The sequence below is a fragment of the Lampetra fluviatilis genome, chromosome 41 (assembly GCF_964198595.1).
Source record: "Lampetra fluviatilis chromosome 41, kcLamFluv1.1, whole genome shotgun sequence".
Lineage (NCBI taxonomy): Eukaryota > Metazoa > Chordata > Hyperoartia > Petromyzontiformes > Petromyzontidae > Lampetra > Lampetra fluviatilis.
Genome location: NC_136315.1, coordinates 6,947,670 through 6,963,967, shown reverse-complemented (window position 1 = coordinate 6,963,967; position 16,298 = coordinate 6,947,670). Strand labels below are relative to the sequence as shown.

The window sequence follows — 16,298 nt, the reverse complement described above, 5'->3', positions numbered from 1 at the left end:
TTACATTGACATGCAAATCTCTCAATACAATCGCCACCTCCGCAGCTTCGTCGTCGTGGAGGGAGCTCAGCTCTCCGATCTTATATTGACATGCAAATTTCATCACTAGCCCCGCCCACTTCGCTCATGACCCTTGGGGCTACACCCACCTCAAACCTTTGTAACATTCTGCCTCAGCAGCTCTCTCGCTAATTTTTTTTCACTTGATGACGACTGCTTTTGTTGCGATCGAAACGTGATATTTTAATTATTTTTTCTATCTACGTGGCTTTACCGAAAGAACCAAAGAATATGGGTTTTCATGTTTAGAGAGTTGATGATCTCAGCCCAGTCACCAATGATTGAACAAACAACATTATCACAATACATTTGGTCCTGTACTTCATTTGGCTAAATTGTAGCTCTGAGAATTACATATTTCAGGTGGACTGTCATGTGACAAATATCGCACTCAATGACAGAGGATGAGAAAGTACTGCCTCCTGCCTTGTGCACCGGAGGTCACTTGAAGGGATTTCAAAGGTAGCTCTGCAGTATCCGCTTTTGTGTTGCACTCCTCTGTCAGAGTTCCGGCTTGACACCTTGTCTCGGGACAAGATGCCAAGAGTGCAATTTGGAATAAAACGGAACGAAAACACAACCATACTTCAAAACAGCTGGAAGGTGAGCAATATAACCATGAGCATTTTAGAAATGTACAAGAGGTAGTGTGGCTCTCAGGGCCATACCTGTGCTGGTTCTGACACGCATCACTGCATCGAAGCCGATGGTTTTCTGCACGTCCCTGCGCAGGTCGTTGAGGAAACGTTCACCGTCCGAATTCGACTGAAACAAGAGCACGGCTTTAGTAACAAACACAAGCCACCTCAGCACACAACCACAACCATCACCAGGATTATCATCGACACTTACAGTAGTGATGATGATGGTGCTGTGGTCAGTGCTCAAAAATTCCCTGTGGGATGCATACATTGTACGAAATCTGAACTTCCTTGTGTGGTGAGAAAGGGATGCTAGACAATGATTCGGTAAAAAGGGCAGATAGGAGATTTTAGTGCAGAAAACCAATTCAAATAGATTAGTTAGCATAGTTCAGCTTGATAACCTCGTTAAATTCTCAGTAGCTGCCTAGATTTGAACTCTGAACCTCTCAAGTGCTATGGCATGGCCATTACAAATCCCTTGATCCACTCGGATTCTGCAGGTGGCACTGGAGTAGAATTCCTGATTCAAAATTTGAAATGTCACGGAGTTAAAATCCTAGTCAGGGATATGACTCAACCCATCATCCCTCTGAGGTCAATAAAATAGAGACCACTTTGTCAGGTTAATAATGGACATCATGTACAGGGACTTATCCCTGCCATTATACTACGAAGGTTATACCGTTGGACATGGGAAGCACTTCTCAACACGAGTTTGAGTAGGGAAATACATCTACAGTACTTTGGCTTTTGAGCCTCCGAGCCATTTCATAGCAGGACCAACAATGATAATAACAGCGCTGGAAATGATGGGCATTGGTAGTGGTAGTTTACGATGGTGTAGAAAAAAGAACCCCCACACAATCCCGCTCCGTGAAGTGGGTGTGCCTGCTTTTTGACTGGTGCTGCACCCGGGGGCTTGCCATCTACCTGGAAGTAGTTGTACTTATAAATGGAGCCCCCAGTCTGCAGTGTAACCAGCCCCAGCGTGGCCACATCCACAAACTGGTTGGGGAAGAGGAAGAGGTCAACACAGCATCCAGCCGCTACGCAGTCCTTGGCCAGCGAGTGGTAGACGTTGCTCTGCGCCTGGAACAGCGTCTGGGAGGGGGGGGGGGAAATCAGCCACATGTACAAACGATGCTGCGGTCGCATGCAATCAAACTGCATCCGTCCCTCATTGTCATCCCCGCCACTTCTGAAAAACTAAAGTTTGCCGACCTTTAGTAATCGTGAGTGATTGTGGGAGATTCTGGTAACTGGAATGGAATATCCAGCCAGGAAGTGCTTTGGTCCAGCGAGTGCTCAAATCACAATATAAAGGTTGTGAGTTTTAATTTTGATGTTGAAACGACTCCACCTATCATTCATACGATGGATTTAACCATGCGTAAAGTTAACAATGATCATCCACTGTCTCCCCTTGACATCATGGCAGGCAGATGCCTATTGCTTCCTAATCTGCAGGCTCTGCAGGCAGATGACATTTTGTAAAGCCTTCTGCATTATTAATGATGTTTCACTATTACACGACATTTAATTGGTAACAATAGTGCATCACTGTTTTTGCAATTTAATACGTCTTTGAATTATTAATGCTGCATTAGTGTCATTCAAGCATCACTATTGTCAAGCAGGATGCAATAACTTGCTAATTTAATGCAAAATGAAATAATAACAAACAAGAAAATGACAGCCCTCTGTTAATCAATGGTTGTATGAAGGCCTCCCTATGATGTGTCATGGAGGTTGTCTGACCATACTTCACCATGTTGGTCAGTGCGGGCTGGCGATTCAGATATCAATCGTCACCGATTTAAGCTGTGGCTGGCAATCTAACTCCGGTGGCTGGGTTCTAGTATCGTGCGCTAACTACTGTACCACCACGGCCCTGTATTATTAACAAATTTGATTGAAATTATGTTGTAGGTTCCCCACTCCTATTTTACATCAATGCAACAAACGGCCAGGTTCAAGTTTATTTTATTTAACCCGGTGATAATTCAAAGACCCCAGGATACTGTCATTTGCAAGTGATCCTGGTGTTTAATACACCGAGCATGAACTCCAAAAACTCCGTACCTTCTCCTTGTCGGTGTTTACGAGCTTGCGGTCATCGCGATTCTTGAGTTTGCCGGGTGCCTCGGCAATTGGCAGTGAAGTGTGGAACACAAACAGCTTTCCCGCGCACTCTGCTGCCTGCCAACGCGAGGGACGACAAAGACGCATGCGTCATTAGCAAAGGATCCGCGGTCGTTATTATATAGTGCAATAAAGCAGTAAAATACATTAAAAAACGTTAGATTCTCCATACATGGACAGATATGCATACGAAGATGAATTATTCACGATTCATGCGTAGTTATATGTAAATTCCAAATGTACCAAACAAATAAAGTTTTCAATCAGTGCATATTATCGGCTATATGGATCAAAAATGTGGACATCAGCAAAGAAAAAGGAGCAGATGTTGAACAGTGTGTAGAGAAGCATGGAGAGATGTGCACTTGAAGAGCGAGAGACATTGCATTGACTGCTTGGGAAAGTAAGTGGGTTTGGGCAGAACACATCACTGGAAGGGTTCATCGCCGGTGCACAAGACTGGTGATGGTAGGACAAAAAAGAAAACACAAACAAATCCGAGTGTCCTGGAACTCATAATGCCTTCGGAGCCTTGGGCAGCCAAGGGAGAAGCTGCCACCTGTCGTTTACCTTGAGCGACTCCATGCCAGCCTGGATGACGGGCACAAACACAGTCTCTGTCTCCCGCGTATCGGCAAACATCTCTGGGATCTGCTCCAGGAGGCTGCGACGCAAGCACAACGGATGCACCAAGACATGGGCACACAGGACACAGAAGTAGCACATATGAGCCTCTGCTTTACGCTAGACCTGGTTTAACAAGGCAGCCGTCACCACGTTCCTTTACACATATTTGGTATTATGTCCCATGCTAACCCCATTATCAAACCGAAACCCAACTCCGAAGTAGACCCAAACCTTGAACTCAAATCCTGATCCCAACCTCAACCCCAAATCCAACCTAACCTGGACCCCAACATTGACCCTAACTTAACGCTTGACTCTAACCACCAATCTAAACTGCTGGATGCTCACACTAGCTTTCAACCCAACCAAAACCCTTGATCCTAACCTCAACTCGAACCCCAATGTTAATCCTGACCCTCACCTCAACCCTAACTACAAACACAAACCTTAACCTAACCATAGCTCCCGACCCTGACCCTCACCTCTCGATGACAGGCCGCGACTCGACGGCGTTGACAAGGAAGCCGTCAAGCAGTGGAACGAACACGTCAGCCACATCGGACACCACCATCATCTGCGGCTGGGCGAGCGACGCTTTCAGGTTGTAGAAGTGCAGCGTCTTGTTGTAGGTGACAAACCCCACGCGCAGTGCCGACTGCTCCATCTGGCCCTCCCTGCCGCACACATCCAGACACAGCGAGCGTTTATTAATGCCAGGTGACAGACCGCTGAGACTGCAAGCGTATATATAAAGGACGACCGCAGTTTGGAGTATAAATGTGAAATAACAAACGATTATGTAAATGTTAAATTATGAAAATGACACTTATCTATGACAAGAGTCACTTCAACATGGTATCACTCGGCATTTAACAATTAATTCCTGCCTCTGCCTCCATCCATCGATTCTATGAATGACCACGATCTGGTGTCACGATTCGATTCATGAATTGAGGTCTCCTTTTTGCCATATGCTTTTTCATATTTCGTCTTGATATACGTTGTTTCGTACTCACGTCGTTGACTTTTTGAGGAACCCAATGCAAAATTTCCCCACACACACACATCGCTACGTGGTTTTCTCCTCAGTTCAGCCAAGTCGAAAACGTCCTGTACAACTCGTATTTTGAGAATGCACCACCATCTTCTCAGTCCCATTGTGTTCTCTCACAAAATATCGTGGCAACCCTTCAGCAATGTGTAGCAAGCGTAGTGCTAGTGACAGTGCAGGTGTCAGTGCAGGTGCAGGTAGTTATCGTAAGAAAAAGCACAATATTATTAGGCTCTATGTTAAACTGGAAGTGATAAAGTGTAGTAGGAAAGGTGGTTGACGTTTGGCACTATTTTATTCTTCCTCCAACGAGTGTACGTACAATAGTTGAAGAATGCTGATGAAACAGAAATTAAAGCGAAGCATGCTTTAAAGCATTCGGAGGTTAAAATTACACGGCAAAGTGTTATCGTGGAAAAAAAGGAAAGATTGCTGGCGTTATGGATCGAGGATCTGCACAACAAGCCGATCAGCTTCGCCCTCAATCAGTTGAGAGAGGAAAAAGCAGCGAAAGAGAAACCATTCAGGCTGCCCGTGGATTGTTTTACAGATTTCAGGCATGATCAAGTTTCAAGAACGTAAAAATACAGCGAGTCTGCCAGTGCCGATGCTGCAGAAACATTTCCAGAAAAACGTGACAAAATCATTGAAGGTGGGTATGGCCCTAGAAAGTTTTTTTTTTATCTTCTCCCAACAACAATCAAGCACAACTCATTCACACTCCTCAAGGTAAGATAAAAAATATCATAGGTTAAGGTAAAATATTTTTAAAATGCTGTTTAAGATTGTGCTTTTTTACACAAACATTTTTTTTGCTCGATTCATTGCTTTATAAACGTCACAAATACGTTTTCTATAAAAAAAAAAGAAAACTTTTAAAGAGTATAGGGCTGCTTAGAAATGCTCAAAATAGTTTTCATTTAAGTGTTTGAGAAGTAGAAATGCTGTTTTAAGGTTCTTGAACTCAGAATTGGTTGTGTACATTGGGTCGGTGTACAGTACAGGTACTGAACGTGTACTGTACATGTGGAGTACATGTACAGTATCTGGTTTTCTGTGCATGTGCAGTGACACAGCGCCAACTGCTGTCCAGTAGCGGCAACTGCGGTGGACAGTTCGCACACACGCCGTCGACCATATACACGGTGTGTGTGCCGGCAGGGCGGAGGAACTGGGGCAAGGGTCACGGAAGATCTCATCCGGAAGCCCCTGGAACCCGCTAGTGGGTTCGAGAAGAAGGGAGACGCGGCCAGGGCGAAGCCAGGCCGCACCGAGTAGAACAAAAGCAGCGGAGAGCGCGAGCTCCGGGCTGCCGGTACTGGGAGTGGACTCGTCTCGCCGTCACTGTCGTCTTCGCCGCCTTCACTCAATAATTGCGCGGCCGGACAGTTGTTGGCTGTCTCGGTCGACGTCGTCGGTGCAACGCGGAAAGGATTGTGTCTAGGCTGGGCTGTACGGCAACGGGAGCGAGAGGGAGGAGATCCTGTGTGTGAACGGCTGAAGGGTGTTACAATAAAAGGTGCCTCCCGCAACTACTTCATCTCCGACTTGTGTTACACTACACATGTACAGTACGTATTTTGGTTGCTAGGCATGAAACACAATATTTTCCTAAGTTATGGTCCCTATTCCCTACATTATTTCATTGTTTCGGACGGGATAAATCGCCCCGATTTGCATCACAAAGGCAACATGTACGCTCTTACGGTCCCCTATTCCCGCCGCCCATTAAAATGGAATAGTATTTCTATGGGAGAAAGTCCCATTATACATCGTTTCGTTATAAGTCCCCTGTACTAATTTTACCGATGCCCCAACCGGGATTTTGAACTCGCAACATTCCGACTGTGGGCTGTGTGCTCTGCGTCCGTGCCACCCTGTTGGAAACAAGACAGATTAAATGCTATTGTTGCTATTATTACTTAGGCAGGTGGTTGACCAGAGTCTTGAGCTCCTCACACACCAGGTTCACCAGGCCGCTCTTGATGGCGTTGTACGAAACATCGATCATGAAGATGAATGCCGGAGGGTTGGGTGGTTTGTTTTCCTACATGGAAGCAGATCAGAAAAACAAACACGGAAATTCTAGATTTGAAGCTTTCGTGACTGCAAGGATTCATACTCTTAGGTTTTTTCGGTAAAGTCACGTAGATAAAAGAATAATAATAATAAAACAATAAATGAAAATAAATCAATTAAATCGCGACGTTTCGGAGGCAACACACGTCTCAGTCTTCAGGTGGGACCGTCACAGCTACTCACTTGATACAGTAAATTTAGCTGTGACGGTCCCACCTGAAGACGGAGACTTGTGTTGCCTCCGAAACGTCGTGATTTTATTGATTTATTTTCATTTTTTATTTTATTATTTTACCTACGTGACTTTACCGAAAACACGGAAATGTATTAAACTTTGGCATTGCACATCTGTAAAATTAAACCTGCGATGGCAGCCTTGAAAACAGCACATCTCATCTTCTCTTTGTTCCTGCTACCACCATCACTACTGTTGCTGTCACAGCTGCCTGCTGTACCTGCTTACCTTGCAGTAGTCGACCGTGGCGATGAACTCGTAGGAGCCGAGAGAGAGCTCTGGTCGGTCCCAGTGATCGACGCGTCGTCCCGTGTGGTCCAGATGCTGGAAGTAGTGTTGGGGGACTGTATACACAAAGACAAATACCCCCGTATAGCCTTAAAAGACTGTTGGGGAAAGTGCTGTTAGCTAGCACCTATGAAGGCCGGCACGGCACACGAGGGGGTGGGTTGCCAGCACGTGCCAAACCCCGCCTTCGCCTCCCATAAACACACACACACACAAAGATTCCCCGTATGGCCTTAACAGACTGTTGGGGCAAGCGCTGTTCGTGAGCACCTAAGAAGGCTGGGACCGGCACATGAGTGGGTGGGTAACCAGTACCACGCTCGGCCGTGTTTGTCTCCCCAGTACTGATGTTTACACACCGCACCAGGTACTCTTTTTTATGCTGAATCAACATTGGGGAGGCCCAGGACCTGTTCATAAATTCATCACTGATGTTGGTTCGTAGAGAAACGTGCTAACCACTACACTACCCCACAGTTACACTACCGCAAACGCACACACACATGCATGCATACATACATACATACAAGTGTGCGTACACACATATGTGGGTTGAAGGCGGGGAGCATAGGCATCAGGAAATACAATGTGATTATTGTGCCATGGGACGCTTGAGGATTTGTGGTGGTATTAACCCCAATGATGCATTGCAGCCAAATCACCTCCCATGGCAGCATGGTCCCATGGCGAACATACATACACACCTAAACAGACACAAACACACAGACACACAAAGATACAAGAGGAAGCAAAGAAACATGCAGACGCACCCTCGGTGACACAGTTGCAGAATCCGCACTGGAAGCGGCGGCCACCCTCAATGAACTGCATGTTGGGACATATGTAGGCTTTGCAGCGGTTACAGCGCACAGGCCCCGTCTCCCCGTGGTCCACGATGTATGGCGGGGTCTGAAGGCACAGAGAAAAGGTCATCATCATTGCGGTCAGCAGAAGCATCATCACTACCATCATTATTACGATGAGTAGCCGCATCGTGATCATAAACAATTTCATCAACATGATCATTAGCATTGGCAGCAAAGTTGTCGTCATCATCAGCAGCAGGATTGTCTTCATAATAATCATTATCTGCAATTGCACTATCTTCATAAACAGAACTACCATCATAAATTATAATTATTGGCAGCAGCATTGTATCCTTCAAAACCCTTGTCCATCATCATCACTATAAGCCGCAGTAGCATGATCATCATCTGCAACATTGTCCCGCAGCATTATCCCGACACAAACAGCTTAATAAAAAGGAAACACCATCCTCTTCATGTACAGCATCATCCTTATAACAGTATTACTATCAAAGTCAAAACGTCCAAAAAGTGCCCCCCCTGCTAAAACCAGCTCATTTGGGGAGCAGCACTCATCTCTGTTGGCCGCCTGAACCAGGATGAAATATTCCACGTGGATTTGTCGAATGTCGAAAGAATGGTCACCGTGTACATCACACAAAGCGGTCACCGTTGCACTTCATCCTGGGGAGTTGACGAGCCGAGTCGACCCCCAACCGGAATTTGAACTCGCACCATCAACGCAAGCATGCAGCAGTAAAGCGGAGAAAATTGGGCATTCTGCAATCGACCCGAATAGAGCACCACCGAGTCTATTCATAGTGTCATCCTCCCCCCATGCTCACTGGCATCGACCCCACTATAAATAGGATCCGGTTTGCGTCTCGGCAAATACTTCGAATAAATTTGTAACGGCACGCACACGAGCTACATCAAGCTCTCTATTCCAGTGCCAGTGGAAGGATATTTGCAGTACGTGCCCCTCAAGATCCCTTCTCTGCAACCAACCCTAAGCCACCTCGGAGGGCTATGCCGGTAGGCAGTAATGTTCGGTTCCACGTGCCATTTTCCTTCACTGCAGTGTTCCCTGCAGATGAATGGAAGACGGCATGCGGAGGGGGGAGATGGACAGAGTGGATGGGAGGAGTGGCTCTGTAGAGGATGGGTGATATTGCAGAGTTGACATGGACCAAAGAGTGTGTGCAAGCGCAATGGACATCAGAGCAGAGAGAACACAAAAACCAAGGGTGCGCGCACACAAGGGAAGCTGTACAAAGGATGCAAGAATGGCAAAAAATATAAACCCAATTCGCAGTGGGAGTAGGGCAGAACAAATTATTTACAAAGCGCATAGTAAATACTAATGTAGAAAAAGTAGAAATTGTTTCGTTTTCGATGCCAGATCATTCAAACGGTGTTCTGTGCAACAACCACCTACACAGTCCCTTCTCTGATCCTGGCCTTCATGCCTCTTTGACCTACTCATCTCCAAGCCTCTGCCAAAAATCTTACGCATGCCCAAGCGGAGACGTCAGGGCTGACGCTCGTCACATTTTCACGTGTCCTGACAGGTGCACGTTGACTCGCGTCATGCCAGACGAACGTAGAGGTCGGCATGCGTGCTGCCAGGATGACGACTGAAAATGAATTAACACCGACTACACTACCAGGAGGACGACATCTGAAAATTAATTAACTCCCAACAACTGATTACTCAAAAGTAATGCAATGTACTATGTTATTTCAGAGCAATGTAATAAGACTATTTTAATATTTTTGCTGGGTTAAATTACATTCAAGATAATGGCACTATGCTCAATATAAGCTGTTGTAGCATGATCCATGAGCACGGACTGCTGCTGTAAACACATGAACACAAGCTGCTGAGATGCATATTTATTACTTTTATCTAATGTATATTTTTTAATCTGAAAATAATAATGATAATAAAAAGTATTCATCTCGCACAAAATAAATATAATTTGAACAAAGCCATAATATGTAATCTGATTCGTCAATGACTTCCAACAATGAATATAGGCAAAGGAAATTGCATTTGTTACTCAAAACTTAGCTACGCCATACTGACTTACCTACTAACTAACCTAGCCATTCCATTTCCAAATCTACCCAACCTCGTTTGCAATTACTTGCTGACCTACCCGCTAATCTAATTATATATCCATCCTACCAAATTACTCTCCTACCCATCCAAATTCTGACCCACCTTTAACTAATGAGGGTCACAATACCATTAATGAACGAATGTTTTTCCATTATGATGGTATAAACGTGTAGGAATAATTAAAAATGTATTCTTACATGCATGACATGTTGCATGCATTACAATTATAAATATTGTGATCAACCAATAAACAGACCAATCATAACATCACAGCTACCAAAACTACTACTTACAAACAAGAGGAAAATTTCGAATCATAATGCTAATTATTCCTGCGAATGTCACATCAAAAGTTCACATTTCACACTTTTTAATAAAATAATAAATATACCATTATTAAACAGACATGAATCTGTTGATCATAGTACTTGACATTGGACTGTGATGTGTTAGGGAACAAAACTAAAAAACAAACGGTGGTACCTAAAATAAAATAAAATGTCGTGAATGATTTTAATCAACATTCAACTACTCAAAGCACTTGCTAATCGCACATAACCAACAAATTCTTGGCTCGCAACGAAAGGACATCAAAGTCATGCGAATTCAAGTGGTGGCGATATTGTTACCAAAACGAACATATCCATTATTAGCCGTTGCCATGCCATTGAGACTGCCTGCTGTGGGGCTAATCTCCCGGCAGTCCCAAAGCCATTTCACACTTCTCCCAAGAGGCAGATGGGCAAGGGATTGTGGCGGAACCACGCAAATAGAGCTCACGTCAGCAGGCTGGATCGCAAGTGCTCGCCGGCGCCCCACAAAAAACAACCGCAGCGCGACAGCGGATGGTGCTCGTCTTTCCATGTCCCTGGCTTAAGTTGTCCTTCAATTAAAACACTTTAAAGCAGATGGATGGATGAATGCGCGTCTGTGTGTTTGTTTTGTGTGTGTGTTGTGCAGTAGAACCACGCAGAGACGAGGAACACTGCAAAGGGCTGTTGCCGTTTATTAAACCACTTCCACACTGGGCATCCTACACTCACACCTGTGCAGGTGCGCTCTATCGCGGTCCTTAACCCGGACACTTAGTAACTCTTAGGATCCTACACCGGCTATCCCTTTGGCTCTCTCACTCGTCTGCCCGGAGCGGGGTGTAAGCCAACACCGCTCCGCGACGAGGAGAGGAGAGAGACCCTCTTCCAGCCGATACTTGCCCTGGCCCCCAAACGACGACACCGTCCCCATCTTGGGGTCCCCCCCTTAAGAGCTCTTTGGCCGGCTCCTCCTCTTTCTTGGCACAACCCACTCCCGGCTCCTCCTCTTTCTTGGCACCACCCACTTCTCGCAAGAGCCATCCGAAAGCCCTCACGTAACCCGTTCGCACCTCCTTCTGCTCGCCCCTTCATTGGATACCCACAATACTCCTCTACATGTGTATGTAAAGTGTGCATGTGTGGGTCTGTCTACGTGTGAACCTGCGTATGAGTGGCGTGTTTCTGTATGCACACTGCACTAGAAATAGGTGCTTGTTCACAGGAATTAAATTGTATTAGGAAGCAACTGGAGCAATGCACTTTTCAATATAAATTGAAAGCTCATTTATTTAGAAGTGCTTTTTGTGTTTAGTTTGTTGTCCTTTCCCTGCACCTCCGATGGCACGGATGGCTATATATACGGTGCGAAAGAAGTTCAACAAACATCCATAGACATACATACATCTACAAGGATAATTGGGGGATCTTTGTCTTTCCATTGCGTAACAAACCCGGCGACCAGAGTTTGATTCCCAGCCACATCAGTGCCAAGTGATATCTGAACTAGTTGTGGATCTCTCTAGGTCAACTTGGCATTGAAGAGATGACCTGCTAGGGTGTGGGTCAGCAAAGTGGAGAAAAAGTTTATTATAAATGTTGTGGCGCTACCCTAGTGGTGCATGTCTGTGATCTGGAGCTTTGGAGGAGACAGATTTATGGACTACACAGTTGTGAAATCTCTCAAAACTTGCTGGGCTGTGATGTGGCCAGGAGATGGCAGTACATCAAGCGAATCTTTGATCCATTAATGCAAATCATAAAAATTATTTCCCATAACATAAGTGGATTTTATCCAGATTCTAAAATTACTCTCAAAATACAAAACACTCCGTATAATTCAAATTTGTAGACCATATTAATATCGGATCTTCCTGAAAAATATTTAGACTCCGTGAGACATTCCTGGATAAATATGACAATATAATTTTTTATAGGTGCTCACTAACAGTGCTCACTTCCATTAATAAGGCTAAACAGGACATTTTTGTACTGTTTGTATTCTCATGTGTGTAATTCCCACCTATAAATAAAGTCCCAAAAGCGGTACACAAGACACGAGCAGGCAGTCTTCTCCCCTGTGCTACTTTCATGCAGTCTCAACATCGTCAAGGTCTCGGTAAGAAGCATCTGTCCGGCTGAAATCAAAGTGCCAATGGTTAAAAGTGAGTGCTACATGATCGCGCTGTATTGATTTGTGGTGTGCAGCAGGAACTCTCAATTCGGGAGCCACAGGGAACCGCAGAAATCATTACGAGTTTTAAAAGTGCCACGTGGCATTTGAAGGCACAGCAGGGTCCAAATGTCAAGCGCCACTCTTCGTTGTTAGGCTACCTACAGCAAAAGTCGGTGTCATCGTGAATACATTCTGAAGCATTATACGACGCTGCTCACTATTATGTAGTCTGCATCCATTTACGTGGACGTCACCAGTGCACAGATAAGAACTTCTCACTGAGTGATAGTGCTAGGGGTGTAGTGATAGTCTTGGATAATATAGTGGTAGTACTGCGTGGTCTAACTTTAGTGCTGGATGGTGTAGCGGTCGTGCTGTATGTTCTAGTGGGAGTACTGGATTGTCTAGTGGCAGTGTTGTCTTTTCATGTTAGTTCTGTGTGGTGTAGTGGTAGTGCTTGATGGTGTATTGTTAGTGTTGGATGGTCTAGTGGTAATGCTGGGTATTCTAGGTATATAGTGTTAGATTGGTCTGGTGGTAATCCTGGATGGTTTCATTGCTGTTGCTAAATTTAAAAAGGCTGCATGTTAAACTTTTTAAGTGAGTGTCTGCATCAAGCTGATTTGCATCTGTCCTCTGGTGAGACCGGCCATGCGTTGTGGGTGTTTCCCATAATGAAACTCCGCCATAACCTTTACCTTAGCATGAAGTCTATCATGCAAATCCCTCTTTTGCCTTATAAATGGTTTTACTATTATTATATTAATAAACAAGATACAAAGTTGAACTTAGATAGCACCACTCATCGGTTAATAAACTAGATTAAACTTGTTTCCTAAAACCAAAAAACAAGTACTCAAAGCAGAGAGAGAGACTCAACTTTTAACACAAATAACATACGGCTCAAAATTAGATTGTCAAATTTACAACCAATGGTCGATCGCCTGGAATTGTAGATGGGCAGGGCCTAAACACAGACTGCGAGATGGTATTTTTGGGATGGCAACAATGCACATTGTTGGTGTTATTTATTCACCGACAGCTGTCATACTTTCACTGCAAACTACAATGCATATCCTCTAACTTTACTGCATGCATAAAATATAATTCGATTGCAGATTCTCACACTGAAAGAGAATTACAAACTTGTGCATTTTCCCTGTGGAGCTGTTCTGGTAGGACATCTTCACTTTAAAAACAATACATATGAAAAACCTATAGGCGAAAATGTGAATTAAAAATATAACTTGGTATGTTAGCGCTTTCATGGTAGCTAAACTTTGCCACTTTGTGGGAAGTGAACAGTGGTTGTTTTTGGATATATTGGCCCACCATTATATGAACTTGGATTTCCATCACTGGCATAGGACCATGAACTGAGACAAGAATATGCTTTGTTCAGCCACAAAAGCTTCACCAAGTATATTTGAAGTTTTCGTCAATGCAGGGATCCATACTCTTTGGTTCTTTCGGTAAAGTCACGTAGGTATAAAATAAAATAAATTAAATCACGACGTTCCGAGCGCAACACAAGCGTCCGTCATCAGGTGGGACAACCACAGCAAGAAACAATTGCTGAAGTGGGCGAAAGGGCTGCTGCAACAAGAGGCCATCTGATGACGGACGCTTGTGTTGCGCCCGAAACGTCGTGATTTAATTTATTTCATTTTATACCTACGTGACTTTACCGAAAGAACCAAAGAGTACCTCACCAAGTATTCAAAGAAGAACCCTAGCATACGCAGAAACATCACTGAGAATGTCAAAGCCAACCCACGGTTGCTGTACTGCCATATCATGGCCACCTTGCAGTCCAGCAGATTCGGGGGTGTCACAGCACTAGATTATCCCGATGTGTGTGCTGGTGCACCCAGCGAGCAGAGGCAAGAGAACGATGATACATGTGGGTGTGTGTCACCGTGTGGACCTCACCTCTTCAACCGGAAGTGTGGCGAGCGGCTTAATGATGGCCGCGAGGGGTACTTGGGACTGCTTGGCCATCTCAGAGGTGCACGGCAGATTGTACGATGTGCAGCGGATAAACCGTGGGCTCGCATTACCTGGGGATGCATACGAGGGTACATGCATGTAAAAATGCAGACATCTACTTTCAAAGTTTATTAACTTGGTTTACGTACCCACCGACCTGTCCAGGAAAACATTTCCATCCGTCCATCTGCTTATCCATTCTTCCACCTACCACATCCATCTTTCTGTCTGTCCATCTGTGCTTCCATCAGTATGTCAATACATCAACCTATCTGTCTGAGCATCTGTCCATTCATCTGTCAACCTACCTGTGTTTTTCCATCCTTCTGTTTGTCCATCCAACATCCTTTGGTCCACTTGTCTCCATCTGCCTGTAAGCCTGTCCTGTAAACCACCAGTCTAGCCATCGGTTTTTGTCTGTCATTCTATTTAACCATCAATCTACCTTTATATTCATATGCCCAAGTGGCTGTCCAGCCATCTGTGTATGCACCTGTTTGCCTGCCTATACATCCATTGATTAGCCCATCAATCTGTCCAACAAATCTCCCAGCCTTTCCCTCTCTGTATGTCTCTTCATCTCTACGGCCTTTTGCCCGCCAACGAGTCCGTACCCTGATCCTTGACGAGGAAGTCGGTGGTGACGAGCGGAGGCACCTGACCACGCACGGACGTGATGTAGGGGTCATTCGAGCGCTGCATCCGATCGTCTTCGATCACCTGGATCTGTGGTGGCAGGAGGGCGCACGCACAGCACTAAGTGAGCACAATACCGCATGTGTGCAAGTGATGCATGCTGTGTGCTTACCCCTTTGCATGCGAAATAAGTTCTACATACATTCATACATGTCTGTGGTGTATCAACCTGTCCCTCACTTCTCCGAGCTCAACTCGCGAGCATGTAAAAGATACACAAAAACAAACGCAGGCTTTGCCCTGCCAATCGCACGTACAATTGCTAAAGCTACCCAAACACCTGGCTGTAAATGAACATGTGAGATATGTTGGTGGGAAAGCGGGGAGCACACAGGTGGTGCATCTGCTAGTCATCTCAGTCGGTTAACCCAAAACATCTGGGGTATGTCCGGAGAAGAGCTGCCAGTGACCCTTTGATGAAAATTCCAGGGTTTTAAAATCATCACCAAGCTGAACATGGTGCCAATTCCTAGTGTCATACTGGCTTAATGACACTTGACCCTACTCTGTAAGGATAAGGCAGAGGATATTTGTCATTGTGTGAGAGTGGACTACAAGTGTGGTAAATGTCGTGAACTCACATTTAAAAGTTCAATAGCAACTGCATTTAAATGAAAACGTGATATGATTTTTTTCAAATAAATGCATGCATAAAAAACCAAGCAGATAAAAATTAATAAATTCACATGGCTGCAAAGGCAAGAACATCCCATTGTATGCCGCACAAAGGCCACGACCATGTGCTTGGATTGGATATACTTCTGTGTATAATCAATATTGAGTCTTAAGCCGAGGATAAAATGCATTCAATCGTCCGAGTAAAAATAGTTTTTTTGTACTCGAATAAATTGTACATAATTGGTTCATGTGACCCCTGTAGGCACTGGCTGCTGTATATACCACAATGTGAATAAAAAACGGATTCTTGAATCGAATTATAACAATTCATAGAACTGCTGGGAGAGGGTGGGGAGGTGGATCGTTCCACATCTGCCATTGAGGCAAGTGCTATGAGTAAACACATGGGAGGATGTCATCCAGGATTAGATTGTCAAAAGGGCTGAACATG

General features: G+C 44.8%; 1 protein-coding gene across 3 annotated transcripts in view; it reads right to left on the bottom strand.

Moving 5' to 3' along the window:
* Window positions 1-16,298, bottom strand: part of SEC24C (SEC24 homolog C, COPII component) — a 43,225-nt gene that overhangs the window by 7,621 nt on the left and 19,306 nt on the right. For all 3 annotated transcript variants that reach the window (XM_078875423.1, XM_078875425.1, XM_078875424.1), the window contains 10 exons: window positions 15,148-15,259; window positions 14,477-14,604; window positions 7,897-8,035; window positions 7,067-7,182; window positions 6,447-6,571; window positions 3,956-4,147; window positions 3,417-3,510; window positions 2,787-2,903; window positions 1,635-1,805; window positions 729-825 (listed from right to left, as the gene is read on the bottom strand). In XM_078875423.1, coding sequence (XP_078731549.1) covers window positions 729-825; window positions 1,635-1,805; window positions 2,787-2,903; window positions 3,417-3,510; window positions 3,956-4,147; window positions 6,447-6,571; window positions 7,067-7,182; window positions 7,897-8,035; window positions 14,477-14,604; window positions 15,148-15,259 — 1,291 coding nt within the window. The remainder of the gene's footprint in view (window positions 1-728; window positions 826-1,634; window positions 1,806-2,786; window positions 2,904-3,416; window positions 3,511-3,955; window positions 4,148-6,446; window positions 6,572-7,066; window positions 7,183-7,896; window positions 8,036-14,476; window positions 14,605-15,147; window positions 15,260-16,298) is intronic.